This window comes from Anabrus simplex, chromosome 2, assembly GCF_040414725.1.
Source record: "Anabrus simplex isolate iqAnaSimp1 chromosome 2, ASM4041472v1, whole genome shotgun sequence".
Taxonomy (NCBI): domain Eukaryota; kingdom Metazoa; phylum Arthropoda; class Insecta; order Orthoptera; family Tettigoniidae; genus Anabrus; species Anabrus simplex.
The window spans coordinates 934,870,029-934,888,527 of NC_090266.1; the positions used below are offsets into that span (position 1 = coordinate 934,870,029).

Here is an 18,499-nt window from a genome sequence, read left to right on the forward strand (position 1 = left end):
TTGGAGGTGAATTTTATTTCGAGGATAATATAAGTCTAATAAAATATGAAATGCGAGGAACATCATTCGCTCATTCCTTTTTGAGCGACTGTACACATTTCAAGCCGCTTAGTGGAAATGATCACCTTCACCTTCCCATGCATTAAAATAAAGGTCGTTTTTCATAAGAATCTATTAAATATATAGTGGATTGCATGAAATATTACCTCAATCAAGCTTATTAATTTAGCCTAAAAAGGAACAGACGTTGCCTTTGATATACTTAGACTGAATTATTTGGTCTTCTTACTTTTACATGAACCAGATACCTTTCATTCTGCATAAGCTGCTTTGGTCATATAGGGATAAACTGTTAACCGATGTGTCTTATTCTCCAGGTTATGATGTACCATCACTATCGGATCATTTTGACTGGATTTCTGTCATGACATATGATTTCCACGGTCACTGGGATAAGCAGACTGGTCATGTGGCTCCACTATACTATTATCCAGGAGACACATATGACTACTTCAATGCAGTAAGTATATCAAATCATCAAGTATATGAGTATGACTGGATTAGTTCAACGAAGCTAATATGAGAAAGTATTAACCAACGTCTTCCAGTTCAATTTCTTCCTGGCTCAACTGTTGTATTTAGCCGTCACTTTTTATTCATTTTCCTGTTATGTAACTTCCCTTCTCACTGTCGACTTTTTACGCTTGTTTCCGCTGCTTTGTAACATCATATATTGAACGTTTACTGTATGAAGTATTATTGTGAAGAAAATCGCCCAACGCCTTATGATTCCATCAAGTTAAAGGAAATGGTAATAATAATGAAGAAAACTGTAATTTGGTTTACTTCAGTTTACATTTTGTCAGAGTATAGTTTCTAGAAACATTGGGAGATGGTGAGTACCCTCAATAGTGGTATTAACATACTGTATGACTGATCCGTAGGTTAGTTATTTGGATTTGAACTACACTATGCCTGGTAGCATACGCTGATGCTCTAACAATGTAAGACGAAAGAAAGAAACTTTTAAGCTTTTCAGTTCTCCACTTACAATTGTCATGTTTGCAGGAATTTTATTGAGTTCTAAATTTTATATTCGTTTTCGAAAGACAAAAGCTTAGAATTGTATTCTTAATGAAGTCTACACTGGAAGAAGGAATTAATTAATTATCACCAAAAGAAAAACTAAGAAAAGACAAATTATTGAAAATGTTGTTAACCATTTCGACTGCTACTCACTAACCCTTGACGAAATGATCCATATGGATCAGTGGGATAAAGAGAGCAACGTTATCGAGTAAAAGGAAGTTTGATTTACGTAGGACTATACGTTAGTTTAGTAATGTAAGCCATGCCCCTTATTTCGCATTCAATTCAACAATGTATTGACAGCGTGGAGAGAAAGACAAAGAAAACATACGAATTTCTAGAGAAATTAGGAGATTAAATGGAAACTGATAAATTAGAGATGAATAACGGAATACTTGGTTGTAAAATGTAAGGAAACTCTTAATTTATTCCCATAAACGGTAAAAAAGAATAACTAGGCTGAAGTAAACACAATTCTTGGAAAACATAACCTTGGTGAAGGAATGAATGAAATTTTATCCCAATCAAATATTGAATCAGAGACTGAACTTGTAATTAGCATCGTAGTATACAAATAGGACTGACACAGGAAAATATCTCTCGCAGACTTCTTGTATAATAACAAACGAATTGCTATGGGGTAATAGGGGAATTCCTCCCATGCGAACCATGGCCCCTTGCCGCGGGGGGGTGTTGTGTGAGCCCCAGTGAAGCAAATAGCCGAGCCGCAGGTGCAACCATATCGGATGGGTATCTGTGGAGAGACCATACTAACAAATGGTTCATCGAAAGGGGGATAGCAGCTTTTCGGAAGCTGCAAGATTGGCAGTCTAAATGATCCACTGATATGGCCTTGAAATAATCCTTAATATGACTTAAAAAATATTGATACTACTACACGACTGAACCTACATCCATAACTAACCCACGTGGTCATGCATCTCTCTCTGTATGAATGATGTACTGATGACGGCTTCCTCCCGGGTAAAGTATTCCGGCGGTAAAATAGTCCCCCGTTCGGATCTCAGGGCGGGGACTACACAAGAAGGGGCAATCATCAGGAAGATGGATATAGACATTCTGCCAGTCATAACGTGGAATGTTAGAAGTTTGAATCAATGCGGTAGTTTATAGAACCTGAAAAAAGAGATGGATAGATTAAAGATGTAGTTTGTATAAATGAAATACGTTGGCAGGAAGAGCAGGATTTTAGGTCTGGGGGCTACAGAATTATCAACACAAAATCAAACAGGTGAAATACAGCAGTTGGTTTAACAATGAATAAGAATATATGGCAGCTGATATGTTACTACGACCAGCATACTTAAAGGATTACTGTTGTCAAGACAGACATCAAGCCAGTGCCCACCACAATAGTGCACGTCTCTATGTCTGCTAGTTCATTGGATGATTAAAAATAGAAAGAATACATGATGAAACAGAAGACTTAATACAACGTGTAAAAGGTGACGAGAATCTAATTGGGATGGGAGACTATAATGCAGTAATAGGCAAAGGAAGAGAAGGCAATACAGTAGGAGAAATCGGACTGGGACAGAGGAAAGAAAGAGGAAGTCGGCTGGTTGAACTCCGCACCGATCGTAATATAGTCCTTGCTATTACTTGGTTCAACACCAAAAACGACGGCTGTATACGTGGACATGACCTGGAGACACTGGAAGGTATCAAATAGACTTCATTAGGAAGAGATTCGTAAACCAGGTGTTGGACTGCAAGGCTTTTCCAGGAGCAGGCGTGGACTCTGACCACAAATTGTTGGTCATGAAATGTCATTTGAAGATGAATAAATTGAAGAAAAGGAAGAATGCAAGGAGATGGGATCTATACAAGTTGAAATAAAAGAGTGTGGGGGATTGTTTCAAGGATCATGTTGCACAAGGACTAAATGAAAAGGCTGTAAGAAACACAATAGAGGAAGAATGAACAGTCGTGAAGAATGAGGTCAGTGGGGTTGCTGTAGAAAGGTTAGGAAAAAAGGAAATATCAACTCATAAACAAAGGATAACTCATGTGATACTAGACCTGATTGATGAAAGACGAAAGTACAAAAATGCGAAAAGTGAGGAGAGTAGAAGAGAATGCAGGCGATTAGAGAATGAAGTGGATAGAAAATGTAGGACAGGTAAGGAAGAATGGTTGAAAGAGAAATGCTAGGATGTTGAAGGCGATATGGTCCTAGGAAAGTTAGATGCTGAGTACAGGAAAACCAAAGAAACCTTTGGAGAAAGGAGAACTAGGTGTATGTATATTAAGACCTCAGATGGGAAACCACTTCTAGGGAAGGAAGACGAGGCAGAAAGATGGCAGGAACATATCCAACTATTGTATGGAGGTAAAGACGCACATGATATGTTTCTGGGACGAAAAGAGGCTGTTGATTCTGATGAAATGGGAGACGGAATTTTGAGGTCAGAATTCGACAGAGCTTTGAGATATCTAAATAGGAACAAGGCACCTGGAAATGATGACATACCCTGGTGCTTAGTAGCGTGTGTTTCAGTCTCCAGGTTTATCAGTGATTTGAAGGTGCAAGATCGGCATTTACGTGTGGAACTTTCAACTAAGTGATAAGTAAAACTACCGTGCTACGAACAGCCAGTTCAAAGTGTATCACAAGTAATTAAGAACATAATCCTTCTTGTAAACAGCCATGCCAGGGAAAGGAAAGGTCGTAACAACGGACAGCCCAGTGAAGCGCGCCCTACAGGAAGCTGTGAGAGACAAGGAAACACTCGCCACGCTAGCAAACATTATACAAGACAAGGTAGCCAGGGCCATTATAGACCAACTTAAAGCTACGATAGAATTTAATACGAAAGTAATCGAGGAGATGAGGGAAGCGCTCGAAGCCAGAGACAAGACAATATCAGACCTCAGGGAGCAGCTCGAAACTAAAACCGATGCTCTCGAACAAAATCAGCGGCGGCAATCACTGCGTGTGTTCGGGGTGCGGGAACCGAGTGGTGAGGACACGGACAAAATTGTCATCGAGCTAGCTGACTGTATTGGAGTACATTTAACGCACGAGGACATAGACAGAAGTCACAGGGTAGGCAAGATGAGTACAGATAAGCCGCGTCCGATAACAGTGAAGTTCGTGTCGTACCGCAAACGGAACGAACTATTCAAATCTAAAAAGGAACTGAAAGGAACGGGCAAAACAATTAGAGAAGACCCCATGTCAATCAGGATGAAACTGTTGCAAGAAGCGATCACTAGATTTTCTGTGTCCAATTGTTGGACAATAGACGGTACGATTATTGTGAAACACAATGGTGTGAAATATCGTGGGTCGAGCCGAGCGGAATTGGACAGGATCAAATAAACCGACAGACCGAAACTAACATGGCACTACACATTTTACAGTTTTAACTAACTTAGACACTAGACTTTTAATTACTAGACTATAATTACTATTCAAACTATTACTTTTAGATTATATCTTCATTAGATTTATATTTAATAACTAGGCAAGATAGCGTACAGGTTGGCAACTCAAAGCGAGAGTGCTGAACATGCTTCCATTTTCGGCAAGGTTGCTGGTGGTCAGCTGAGCGGAATCTCCGCTCCCATACCTACACAGCCCCCTAGTACTAATCCCCTTACAAATGCTTTTAACAACTTTCCAAATTCCTTACAGGTAGTACATGCTAACGTTCAAAGTCTAATTCCTCACTTCCACGAACTCCGTAACATTATTGCTAATGTCAACCCTCACATCGTCATGAACGGGGAAACCTGGATGAAACCGTGGTTGTCAGATTCTCTTGTCCACCTCGAAAATTATACCTTGATCCGAAATGATCGCACAGGTAAAGCCGGCGGCGGAGTAGCTATGTTTATTAGGAACGACCTAAAATATAAAATAATTTACAAAACAACTAGTGAATACTGCGCAAGGCCCGAGTTCATGTTCATTGAAATTGAGGCTTTAGGTGTAAAGTGCTTACTGAGTGTTGTGTATCGCCCACCAAAGATTGGATACATCACCGACCTTGAAGACATCTTACTTGACCTCCTACCCAGGTATGAGCATGTTTTATTACTAGGAGACCTCAATACTGGACGGTAATGGATAAAAACCTTAGTTGGAACGATCATGAAACAGGCATATGTCAGCGAGTGTTTTATTCCTTACATTCCCTTAAAAAACTCAGAGATTTACTCCCCCAAAATGTAAGAAAACTGCTTATCCAAAGTATGGTAATGCCAATACTCGACTACTGTGACGTAGTATACAGTAACCTGAATGCCTCACTTTCCATCAAGCTCCAAAAGGCACATTACGCATGCGTTCGATTTATTTCAGATATACCAAGGTTTTAGCCATATTTCTCCCGCATTTGGTAGGCTTTCATGGCTACGCTTAAGAGAGCGACGAAATTTACACACTCTTTCCATGTTACATCGTATACTGAACCTTAACACACCTGAATACCTTGCCACACAATTCCATTACCTAGCATCACCTTCTAGTATTCCTACCAGATCATCATCCACCGCAGTACTAAGCATTCCCATTCACCGCTCAACTGGCTACAGTGGATCATGTATAGTCGCCGCCAGCCGAATTTGGAATTCCCTACCTGCTGAAATTAGGAGAGTGTCAAACCACCTCCGCTTTAAGAAACTCTGTCAAACCTGGTTAATAAATAATAATGATTTCTTATAACATAGTAGGATTAGATCATAGCTAAGTATTAGATTAATTAAAACATTTAATTGCTATCTTAAGATATTAAACTGTAGATAATTTAGTGTATATTTAACTCTTCATGTAGGTGTATGTATGGTCGGACAGAATAGCAGGCTTCATAGCCTGAGTCCCGCCATATAAAACAAGACAATAAATTAATAAAATTAATAAATAACTGACTGCCTTGGGAGAAAACAACATGGCGATGTAATTTCATTTAGTGTGTAAGATGTATGATACAGGAGAAGTGCCATCCAATTTTGTCAGAATGTTGTTATACATATTCCCAAGAAAACTGGTGCTGGCAAGTGTGAAAACCACCGCACCATATTGCAGATCTGTCAACCCTAGTACTTTTAAGTCCTTCTCAGTCCCCCTAAGCCATGTGATACGTAATTTCTGTTTTTTCCAGAAGATGAATAGGTGGTAGATCAGTCTGTTGGGTGACGTTCATGCCATGAAAGCTACACTCATTTTCGTGGGACAGTCAGAGAGTCTTTCTATCGGGGAGTGAAGCTCTGAATGTTTATATCTCCCACATTCCCCATTTCCCAGTACAGAACCTAGGATCTTTCCACGAATTGTACTGCCCTTTTATGATGATAAAAAGCAAAGGGTACTGTAAAATGGTGAAAGTTTAAAGTTTGCTCTTCTTAAAATTACTTGAAATATTGTAGAATTATTATTGAAGATCTCAGTCCAATGTAAATATAATACCAGTAGTGTATACTACAGCTCATCGAAGTGAAACATTCTGAGTTGACAAAAAACTATAATGATCCATCTGTTGCTTTTATATAGACGGTAGGAGAATTCAAAAGCGTATGGGAAAATAATGTCTACGTAGCATTTCGTTAATAAGAATATTTTACTCAGAATCTTAAATTGAAGTTTAAGCTTTCATTCTACCCAGCTCTGCAACTATTAAAAACTTCACATTTATTCTCCTAGAGGTGCTCCACAGTCAAAGTCTGAAATTTCTAAAATAGATGACTTCATAAGGAAGAAAGTTGATCATGATTTCAAGTTTAATATAGGTTTTCTTCTAACAAGGGGCACCTTTGACCTCGAATACTGTAAACAACACGAAAACATGCTTAGAATATGGGTCTATCAACACAAAAAACAGTGTTTTGTGACTTTGGCATTCAAAACTCGGCAGTTGCCTTCTAGCGCCATTAGACTGTGGCGTGTTGTATCTTCACTGAAAACTACAGTTGCGGTAATTGTGCGTATCTTGGTGTAATCGTTTGCGGGTTAGAGTTTAAACTGTGTACATTGGCATCATAAGGAGAATTAACCCCATTAATGGTGTCAAAATATTAAGAGAAAAGGTTGCGACTTGCTGAATATGGAAACGCTGTTGTAAAAGAGGATATTGAGTTCGCGAAGATGCTATATAGCATAATAATGCAATGATATAATGGGGATGACACAGAAATTCATGACGTTACGCTGGATAGAATTATACTGATTTAGAAGGAGAGAACGTTCCATCACCTGAAAGTGCCTGGCAAGCAGTACAAGACTTTCATCACCAGAGCTACAGGAACCGTCAAGTCAAAGTGAGTACGAACTACCTCCACCCAAGAAATCAAGGCCCATTGTATCGTAAGATAGGTGACAGCATACTGGAGAAATTCTATGAAGACTATTACAATATGACCTCAACTCCTATAGCAAACTAATGAGGCACTATCTATAAGAGCATTCGAAGTAATTAAAATTGCAAGTTAATTTAAAATTGTGTGACAACAAAACGACGACAAGGATTTCCCTTTAAAGGAAACAGGCTGTCACAGTATTACAAACGCTAAAAGAACATGTGATGTTGCAATTTCATCGATCAAAGGTGTATGGATCTACAGTTGAATATTGCCATCTACAAATGTCGGCACGAGAAATTTCTAAAACGGTTTCTCCAGACAATTTCACAGCTTCGTTTATTTTATCGACAATCTTAAGGCTAAATATGGCAATTAATGCAGGAATATTACTACACTCGTCACACATAAATTCGAAGAAGATAATAGTATACGGTGGAAGGCGCAAGTGTTTGTGGAGGAAGCGAACAGATTTAAAATAGAGAGGACTGTAGACAAAGGTTATCTTTGGAACAGTGACCAAAATCAATTTCGTTATGACATGTCTTCAATGTCATCAGTATCTCAAAGGGGGAAACAAAACTTTGCCAACATCTTGATGTTTACTTCTTTCGGCAATATGATCTATATGCTAAAATGATTCCTGATTTTTGTAAGACTGCAATGTGAAAAACTACAAGTAAAGTTACATGATCGGCATTTCATCATTAGAAGGCACTCCGTGATTTAGGATAAAGTTTCTGCACCAAAGTACAAGCCTATGTTGCAATATACTTGCCAAAAAGCAGGATATGACATCAACATGCCCATATCATCGTTGGAAAATATAATTAGCGTGACGTTTGATACTGGACTGTTTGAATGCGAAAGTTGTTGAATGTAAGAATGTGACTTTAGTGGGATGTGCATATTCTTCTCTATCACTTTTCTTTAATCACTTCATTGAAATCCCGCATCACCGCTCTGAACACTAATAGCAGCACTATTAGGTCAGTAGAACAAATGACTTTTAAGTATCGTAATTACTTCAAGCCGATGATTTACGACATGTTGATGGAAAATGTAATAATACACTTACGACACTGAATTATTTGTGTATTTCCCAATGTTATTTTATATACGTTACCCAAATTCATTCCTTTGTACTTGAAGAAGTCATTATTCAGATTATCTTGAGGTAGAATGCAGCGTTTAGCATTAGAATGACTCAGACCACTGTTATTGTAATGAACGACCTATATTCTAAGCATATTTTCATGTGGTTTGGAGCATTTGAGGTCAAGATTGTCTTTTGTAGGAAGTTTCAATAAATTCCTAATAGGAAGTAGTTTTGGAAGAAATACTGCGAAATACAGTATTTCTCTGTAAGAAAATCGACAGTGAGTTTGATGTAAGCACCGAGTCCTAATGCCTATATTTAAACTACAGTAAAAATGTCCTTGAAGAAAATATATTCCTAGTTATCACCTCTACAAGAGATGGAACTTACTTCAAGACAACAGAAACTAGAAAGTAAAGTCTTGATCGAAAATGATAGAATTTTGATGTGATAGTGATTTTAGCGATAGTGAATACACTAGTAGCCGTGAATGTTTAGAAGCATGTTATGTATCAAGAACGACGAATTTCAAATGATGGTCATTATTTTTTAGAATTAACTTTATGCTGATTTTTTACTTATTCAGTGATATATTTATATTTCGAGTGTATTGAAACATTATACTTCCTTCTGGCTAGTAGTGATTAGCAAGCCTATTTACATAATTGTGTCCTCCTAAGTAAGTTAAATTTAACAAGTTAACCGTTTTATGTTCTACTGGTTTTACCCTGTCAGCGTAAGTGATGTAAAGCCTGCTTTGAATTCAGTAAAGTCACAAGCTAAAGCAGCAGATAACATCCCAATAGGCTTTATATAATAATTATTGGCACTGTCCTACCAAGCATCACTGGAAAACATTGTCTAACAACAGGGCGTTTCCAACTGCATGGAAGGATGCTCCAGTGACCCCAATGTTAAATCAAACCACAGAATATACGTCATCTGATTATCGATCAATTTCCATACTTCCCCTCTCTCGAAATTTCCAGAACGACTTGTATACGAGCAGCTAGTATAATTCTTAACCAGTCATTCTCTTTCGGATCCATTGCAATCTGGCTTCAGAAAGGATACAGTACTGCGACTGCCCTTCTTCATGTAAAATATGACATAAGACAAGCTGTGGACAAACGGCAGATGACGGTGCTGACACTCATTGACTTCAGTAGTGCTTTTAACACGGTAAGCATAAGTATATTACCATCCAAGCTCCTCTATCTGTATATTGGCCAGACAGCCCTAAATTCTTTTTAAGTCGTACCTTACAAATCGTCGCTAGTGCGTAGTTGTAAACAATCAAAGATCCCAATGGGCTGTAAAATCATCCGTTGTCCCTCAGGGGTCTGTTCTAGGGCCCCTATTGTTCGTCTTGTATATTAATTATTTACCATCCACACTTCAGTATTGTAACTACCACTTATATCCTGATGATCTACAGATATAAAAACATACCAGTGTGAACAATTTATATGAAACAGTCCAGCATATTAATTCAGATATTAAAGACTTACCGACTACTCTAAAAATAACCACATAATCCTAAATCCCTGTAAAACACAAAGTATTATCACAGGCGACTCTAAATTATTGCACGTAATAACCAATATAAATCCTTCTCCAATCGTCATCAAAGGCATTGATGTACCGTATCTTAAGAATGTAACTAATCTTGGAATCTCCATCAACGAGGACGTAACCTGGAATGAACACGTAACTAATGTATGTAGAAAGTTTCATGCTGCTCTATAGCCTATCCTATGAAACGTCCCAACAATTCTTTTCCTCAAATTCTTAAATTAAAATTAATCCAAGGACTCCTATTGCCAATTTTAGACAACTTTGATACGGTACTAGTTAATCTAAATGCCGAACAAGCTGGGAGACTTCAACGAACACAAAACTCTTGCATACGAAATGCTTTCCAGCTGCGCTATGACGATCATATTACAGCATATAACAAAACATTGGGATGGCTAAGCATCTTGCTTACAAACTATATTCGACGAACACTGCTACTTACTTACCTATCTTCCAATTTCCGTTTTCTTTCCTCATTCCATAAAATTAGTACGTGTTCAATCAATCAATCAATCAATCAATCAATCAATCACTACTGATCTGCACTTAGGACAGTCGCCCAGGTGGCAGATCTGTTGTGTACCTAGACTTTTCTTGAATGATTTCAAATAAATTGGAAATTTACTGAGAATTTCCCTTGGTAAATTATTCCAATCCGTAACTCCCCTTAATATAAACGAATATTAGCCCCAATTTATCGTCCTGAATTCCAGCTTTATCTTCATATTGTGATCTTTCCTACTTTTAAAGATACCACTCACGACTTATTCGTCGACTAATGCCATTCCACGCTACCTCTCGTCTGACAGCTCGGAACATACCACTTAGTCCAGCAGTTCGTCTTCTTTCTCCTAGGTCTTCCCAGCCCAAACTTTGCAACATTTTTGTTACGCTATTCTTTTGTCGCAAATCACCGAGAACAAATCGAGCTGCTTTTCTTTGGATTTTGTTCGAGTTCTTGAAGCAAGTAATCCTGGTGAGGGTCCCATACACTGGAACCATACTCTATTTGGGGTCTTATATGTCCGAACCCCATTGTCGGTAGCCCCGAAGATGGTTTTCCGTGGTTTCCCATTTTCACGCCAGGCAAGGCCAAGGCCAAGGCCGCTTCCTTCCCTTTCCTAGCCCTTTCCAGCCCCATCGTCGCCAAAGACATATCTGTGCCGGTGCGTCTTAAAACAACTTGCAAAAAAAAATACTTATATGCCCTCTCCTTTACGTCCTTACTACAACCCCTGGTTCCCTCCTTGAAATTCCGCTAAATCGAACAAATTCCAACAATATTTCTTTTCTAGTTACTCCATCGACACTCTGGAATGCACTCCCAATGGATATTAGGCACCTGACTTCCACTTTCAAATTCAAATCTGCCTGCCAAAAGTTTTTCCTGGGAACATAAAACTGAGTTGCGTGGGTCAGTATGTGTATGTTGTGTGAATGGGTTTTCTTTGAATCTGTTATGCACTTCAGTCATCATTATTATTATACTTCTCCTTTTTATTCTTATTACTAGTATTATGACTCTTGTTACCTTACTAATTTGTTACCTGATCTTAATTGCTTATACTTTCATCATGCTGTTTGGTAATTCGTATGTAAAATACACAACTGTAGTTTACATTTCCTGCTATCTATTATATAATATTATTATAAATTTATTTCACCTGACTGTTAAGCGCAGGTATTTAAATAACATTATATGTACAGTATTAGGCATTTAATTTCAATTTTATTTATGTTGTATCAGTCATCAGTGTTTAGTTTTTGAAGAATCACTGTGTATTGCTTTTATTTTTTATGTTTATATTTTAAATGTTATTACTGAAATTAGTTAAGTGTTAGAGAGGGCCATGAGCCCTAAATTCACCACCGAGTTAAGTCAAGAATAAATAAAAATATAAAAGAACATTTCTACACTTGTTAGAGGCAGGAACATTTATTGATGGTAACTAGCTACGAATCTTTGTTACAGAATTTCTCTATTAATTACTGGCTGCAGAAAGGAGCCGACAGGAAGAAGATTATAATGGGAATGCCCATGTATGGTCAGTCATTCTCATTAGCAGACACATCAGATCATGGACTGAATGCGAAAGCGTATGGGCCCGGTCAAGCAGGAGAATTTACCCGTGCTGGTGGTTTTATGGCCTATTATGAGGTGAGTATCTAAACATTGAACTGTTGTTTGATCATTCGATTCCCTTGATACATTACATTAAGGAGTCGCCGTAAGTGTAATTAGAATTTGAAGACTGCCACTTTGACACGAAAGTCATAGTAATGTTTTCAAAAATTCAAAACTCCACTTTAACACGAAATATACACTCAACAAGACATTCTCTTGATGCACTTATTGCGTTTATTATTATTATTATTATTATTATTATTATTATTATTATTATTATTATTATTATTATTATTATTATTATTATTATTATTAATGTTATTCCCATTACCGGACATTATATAGCTTATAGGAGAGCAATAATTTTCTGGCAATTAATTCACCTTTCCAGAAATTTTTAATAGCCGTTCATTAATTAGATGAGTTTATAGTTACTGTTGAGGCTAAGCGTTACAAGCTTTTAAAATTATCTTGTCAAAGTCTGGATCTGTTTCCCCTACCTTGGGTAGGCGTTTGACTTCTGTGTTTGATGTTGCAGAATCGAATTCTGGCACCGTCGGATTGTGTTTAAGAGTGCTTAAGGGTGAGAAAGTCTCTATGAAGGTTATCATCATCATCATCATTATTATTATTATTATTATTATTATTATTATTATTATTATTATTATTATATGGGGAAGGAGCTGGCTAGTTGAACATCGAATGCGATTATTTTATTCGTTCAGATAAACAGCAGTAGACAAAGTGAGAGGAATTTGGAGTAGAACAGAAACCAACAACCGAATCAATAAATTTATATCAGCGAACTTTTAGCGGAATTTTCATACAAAATGTAAACTTCATATAAATGTGGGAAGTATATTTATTCTTTGTGGAAGATGAGATTACACTCATTTACGTATTTCGTGTGAGGAATCCATCTCTCATTTTGCAGTCAGATATGTGCAACCTCGTCATGGTACAAACAAATATATGTGAAATTCATATTCTAATTATATAGGCCAGCATGAGATGAGATACGTTCTTTTAAAAGAAATACATCGTAATGGGTATGAGAAGGTTTTTAATATTTTGTGAAAAAAGTGAACTTGATGCTATAAAATCACTCATGAACTTAGCCTAGATATATGTCATATCAGCGATTTTTGTATGAAGTACGTAACTATGTAATTCAATGAGACTTAAAATTGATGTTACGTTTCCAGACCCTGATTTTGGTAATTTGCTTAAGGAGCTTGATACACGTTTAGTCTCTAGTCCCAGTTGCTAGCCTGTGTGTATTAGAATGTTTGATAACTATATTATCATCGAATCTACGACATCATGCATAGTTCTAATGAGTAATATCTTGAGTTAATTATGTTCTATCCCTACATTTATGGCCAGTGGTTGTAAACAGATATACAGAAACCAGAATAGTTTTTGTTGACGCTAGTATATGAGCCTCAGATTTCCTAACACAAGAACATCCCAGTCCAATCTTGGAGCATGTTTTTACCGTTCTGTTATGAAGGAAACCTATTACTTATGAAACATTGCAACGTAAGTTATTTTGTAATTAAGACTCAAGAGGTAGATTAGGATACTTAACCTACAAAGCTGAAAGTGTCACTTGACTAAATAAAATAGAATGTATAAAACTAGAAGCCTTTTGACATGCTAAAATATTTAGAGAATTAAAATTCGGGAAAGTAGGCTACGTCAGGCCCATATGTACAGTTTGTTCACTTTTTAGTGAACAAGTATGGTATCACTGAGATCTATGCCAAATTGGTTCCTCGGAAAGTACTGAAAATAATTTTCTTCGCTTAGCCTGTGGGGAGGACCGGACAAATAAAATTATTAGAGAGCCTTCTCTACTATGCATTCATAATAGTAGCGTGCACATTGTGAGATGCGTCTTAAGACTTTATCGATTAATGCACTTAAGACTCCACTAGAATTATTAATCTATAGCCTGAATTATTCCTACTGTTCAAACAGATATTAAAAGACAAGCGGTAGACTGCAAAATGAGTGATACAAAATGTTCCATGGCTATTCAAAGTTCCTGCCAGTGATGAGATTACGTAATAAATAATTTCCTAGTCAGACGAAATTACATAGACCATGCAATTTTAATTAGTTAAAAACAGGATTAGTAATATATAGAGAGAGACACTCAAAATTTGAGACCAAACGTATTCCGTGAAATCCACATTCTAATTATGTAGGCCTAAATAAAAAGAAATATTCCTGGGCATGTAATATGTTTTACATACAATATACCGTCGCTGACGGGACCAAACCTCCTATGTGATAATATTTTTTGGAGATATGATGACCCGCAGCACATACATTATGAAGACAATGCCTTGACAATATTCACACAATATTGCACCTTAGATGACAGAACCTTACCGGCCAATGTTCTAAGCTAAAATATTTCACATAGGAGGTTTTGTCCCGGCAGCGACGATACTCTTCTCACGCCTTTTATTATCCGCCAATCGTTGTGGCATAAGTAGGCATATTTTGAGAGGTGTCTTTCAGGGCGTTGCAATTTCCGCTTCCCTAGTGTATAGTCTTTCAAGAGAGACTAAACAGTAAAATATTACGTCCATAGAATTATAGAAATCCTGGTGAAAGAAATTAAAGTGAAATAACTCCGGATTTGAACTTTACCGTTTTCAAGAAGAAATAGGCGATTGTTTCAATTTTCATGTAACATCTTAGAGCAAATATAATGTTTCCTGGAAAATACATATTTCAAGAATGAAATCTTAATTTCTTTCTTTATCTTTCTCTATTATTTACTCTTTTAATTTTTGTATTCACATTTTCACCTGCCTTTATTTCGGATAATTGCGCATAATACTATATTTTGTCTTCTGTAACCGATAATTCCAAACTTCGTACTACGAATGATGATAAGGAAGGTATTTTCTTGAAACATGATAGCATCCACTAAGGAAATTCCAAACAGATTACTTTGAGCAAAAGAGAAAAATGTAATATATTAAAACTTGCATATGTATAACATTATACAGTTATCTTTCCTCTCTTTTTCAGATATGCTATAATGTGAAGAACCGCGGTTGGAAAACAGTTCGTGATCCAGAAGGTCGTATTGGTCCATATGCATACCAGGGAAACCAATGGGTATCATACGATGACACAGAGGACATTCGAAGGAAGGTGAGCACTCTTTAAACATATTAGCCGATAAGAAACGGTGAAACCCTCATACGAACAATAAGGAAAAAAATTTAGATTATAAGTATAGCCCTTCATCACAAGGCCAATATGGACATCAGAGGTTCTTATTTATTTGACCCCATATCCCCTAGTAGCCCATAATCCGTTTACCGAGCAGTAGCATACTCTTGGAGGCTAAAATGCTGGGAGTGTTATAGAGTCACTAAGAGTGACTGTAGGAACAGCTATCATAATTTAAGAGTTGACAGATAACTATAAACGAAACGTATATCAAAATGTGTGATATATGTCGGATCTCTGAAAAATTATCAAATATTTATCTTGAATTATTATTCCTGAGCGATGAAACATTCAATGTAAAGTGCTAACACCAGCCATTGAAACACGTCACCAGAGAATGACGACATGCAGATCACTTGTCACGATATGAGCACGAGAGTGTAGCAAACATTCAGCTACCAACTATCGTCCATAAAAGCGGAAAGGAGGTTGAGTAGCAAGCTCTGCACTCTGTATAGGTTTTAAGGCTAAAAAACTGTTCCCAAATTTTACCAAAGAAGGAAGTATACAGATTGCTGCTGCCCACTAGTCACTTCATATAGTGAAGTAGGAAAACAATTCTCAATGTTAATCAACAGAATCAACATATAAGGGAATATTTCGAAACATTGACTGGAAAAGCAGAAGAATTTGTTAATATGATGGAAAGAAGAAAACTGGATGTATTAGTGCAGGCAGAGACTAAATGGAGGGGGGAAACGTCGAGAGAACTGCGGAATGGTTTTTTGTTTTGTTTTAGAAAATGATGAAGGAAAGCAAAATGGAGATAGGTTTAAATTTTGATCGATAGTATCTTTGTCATGCCCTCAATATACGCTATTTTAAGATAATACAGATATACAGTAATTAAGTTATGATTAAGTTACATTCTTCTCATGACATAGTCTTTGAATTTTCAGCCGGTATATTTTTAACCAATTAACTAATTGTGAATCACTAAGCATAATAAATTCAAAAATTTTGTAGAAATATGTGTTATAATATTTTTCTTTTGTCTAATAGCACTAATAGATAACAGTATTCATAACACATAATTCTCAGAATCTCCTGTATTCCCTTCATTATTCTTAATGTCGGTGGTAAAATATTGTGAATAATCATTTATATTGTTCTCTTCCACAGTCACAATTCATAAAAAGTCTCGGCTTAGGAGGAGGTATGATCTGGGCGCTTGATTTGGACGACTTCCGTAATCGATGTGGATGTGGAACCTACCCGCTGTTGCGGACCATCAACCGTGAACTACGTAACATTCCTGCCAACACTCGTGATTGCACATAAATTAATCTTCCATGAGCTCTGATATATTATACGTCAATGTATAAGTTTTCATTCATTGTGAAAGCATATACATTACAGCAATTTGGAAGAAGTACATCCAACTAGACAGTGACTTGAAGCAATTCATACCACATATTAACGCAGACCCCTAGCTGGAAAGTTAAATCATGATAATATAAATACTGCTGATAGGACACGGAATAGGACACAATAACGTAGTGAAGACAGTAACTAGACCTAATGACCACCGTGTTTATTATGAAGGCGGTAAAACAAGTACGTATTTAACAGTGTCCATACAGCATATCTGTAATGAAGGTCCTAGCAGTTCTGTGACTATATCCTCCGCACTAGTTTTAGTTTAGTCACCTGTATTTGCCTGACAAATATACCTGAGTTGAATCCCTTCTTGACTCTGAGTCATGCACTTGTAATATCTTTAAAACGATTTCATCTGACTTCCTACTATGAGGTTAAAATCTATCTGTAAGAAGGTTATATGTTCATTAAAGACTGGCATCATAGTACGGTCTCTGCGTTGGGCAGCGACACAATTTTCGTCAGAGCAAGATATTTCCTAGTGCTGATAGTTTCTGAGAAGAGTAGTAAGTGAAGGTGTAAAAACTGATCAGTGGGAAACTTCAATATATCTGGAGTATACACTACACTACAAACTTCAGCCACTTATTCTAATTTGCTTATTTATTCTAGGTTTCAATGAATCGTACTCACCAAAGAGTGAATTGCTACTTTTGTGATAGAAACAAAAGATCAGTGCAAATAAGATTTTTAAAATGAAACTATGACATTGACCTTTGTAGTAGATCAAATCAACGAACGCAGAAATCATTATTTGTGCCTTGTTTTCCACAAATGTACACATTTATTCTCTCAGGATGTCAAATATATTTTAAAACAACCTGAAATGAGGTAATACGACCGATATTTTATCAAATTGGACAAACTGTGGTAAAGTAAAGGAGTAATAGGCAACCCTAACAATGTGCTTAGGCTCCTGATCACCTTTAATTTTAATGAGCGAGAAAAATCTTCTTAAGGATTTTCTCACAACACAAAGTAAGTATATTAAGTAATACTTATGCATTAGATCTAATATGCAATGATCTGTGCTACAATGTTCCTGTATGAATTGTTTTAAATAAATATAAATATTTATTCTTCCTGTGTTTTATTGTTGTCTTCATAAAAAAACAAACCAAACCTCATGGCACTACAGCCCTTGAAGGGCCTTGGCCTACCAAGCGACCGAAGGCCTGCAGATTACGAGGTGTCGTGTGATCAGCACGACGAATCCTCTCGGCCGTTATTCTTGGCTTTCTAGATCGGGGCCGCTATCTCACCGTCAGATAGCTCCTCAATTCTAATCACGTAGGCTGAGTGGACCTCGAACCAGCCCTCAGGTTCAGGTAAAAATCGCGGACCTGTCCGCGAATCGAACCCGGGGTCTCCGGGTAAGAGGCAGGTACGCTACCCCTACACCACGGGGCCATTGGTGTCTTCATACCCACGTGAAAATATAGTGGTTGCATAGAGAAGTGGAATTCATTTCTGTAGGAGCAGCCACTCTATTTGATTTTCCCTTTAAACAATAGTTAGACACCTCATTGGCATTCCAGTGTGACTGGTCCATGCGTATCGAGTCTATATCAATAGACAGCATGTCACTCACCTGTCAGTCGTCGTCATTCTGTGAAGGGCCGTATTTTTCTGTGTGAAGTTCAGTTGAT

At 37.2% G+C, this 18,499-nt stretch overlaps 1 protein-coding gene across 1 annotated transcript in view; it reads left to right on the plus strand.

The window, feature by feature from the left end:
* Positions 1–17,824, plus strand: part of Cht10 (Chitinase 10) — a 356,983-nt gene extending 339,159 nt beyond the window's left edge. Inside the window, exons 38-41 of the mRNA XM_068226063.1 lie at positions 378–520; positions 12,060–12,245; positions 15,264–15,389; positions 16,593–17,824. Coding sequence (XP_068082164.1) covers positions 378–520; positions 12,060–12,245; positions 15,264–15,389; positions 16,593–16,751 — 614 coding nt within the window. The 3' untranslated portion in view covers positions 16,752–17,824. The remainder of the gene's footprint in view (positions 1–377; positions 521–12,059; positions 12,246–15,263; positions 15,390–16,592) is intronic.
* Positions 17,825–18,499: the final 675 nt, after the last annotated feature.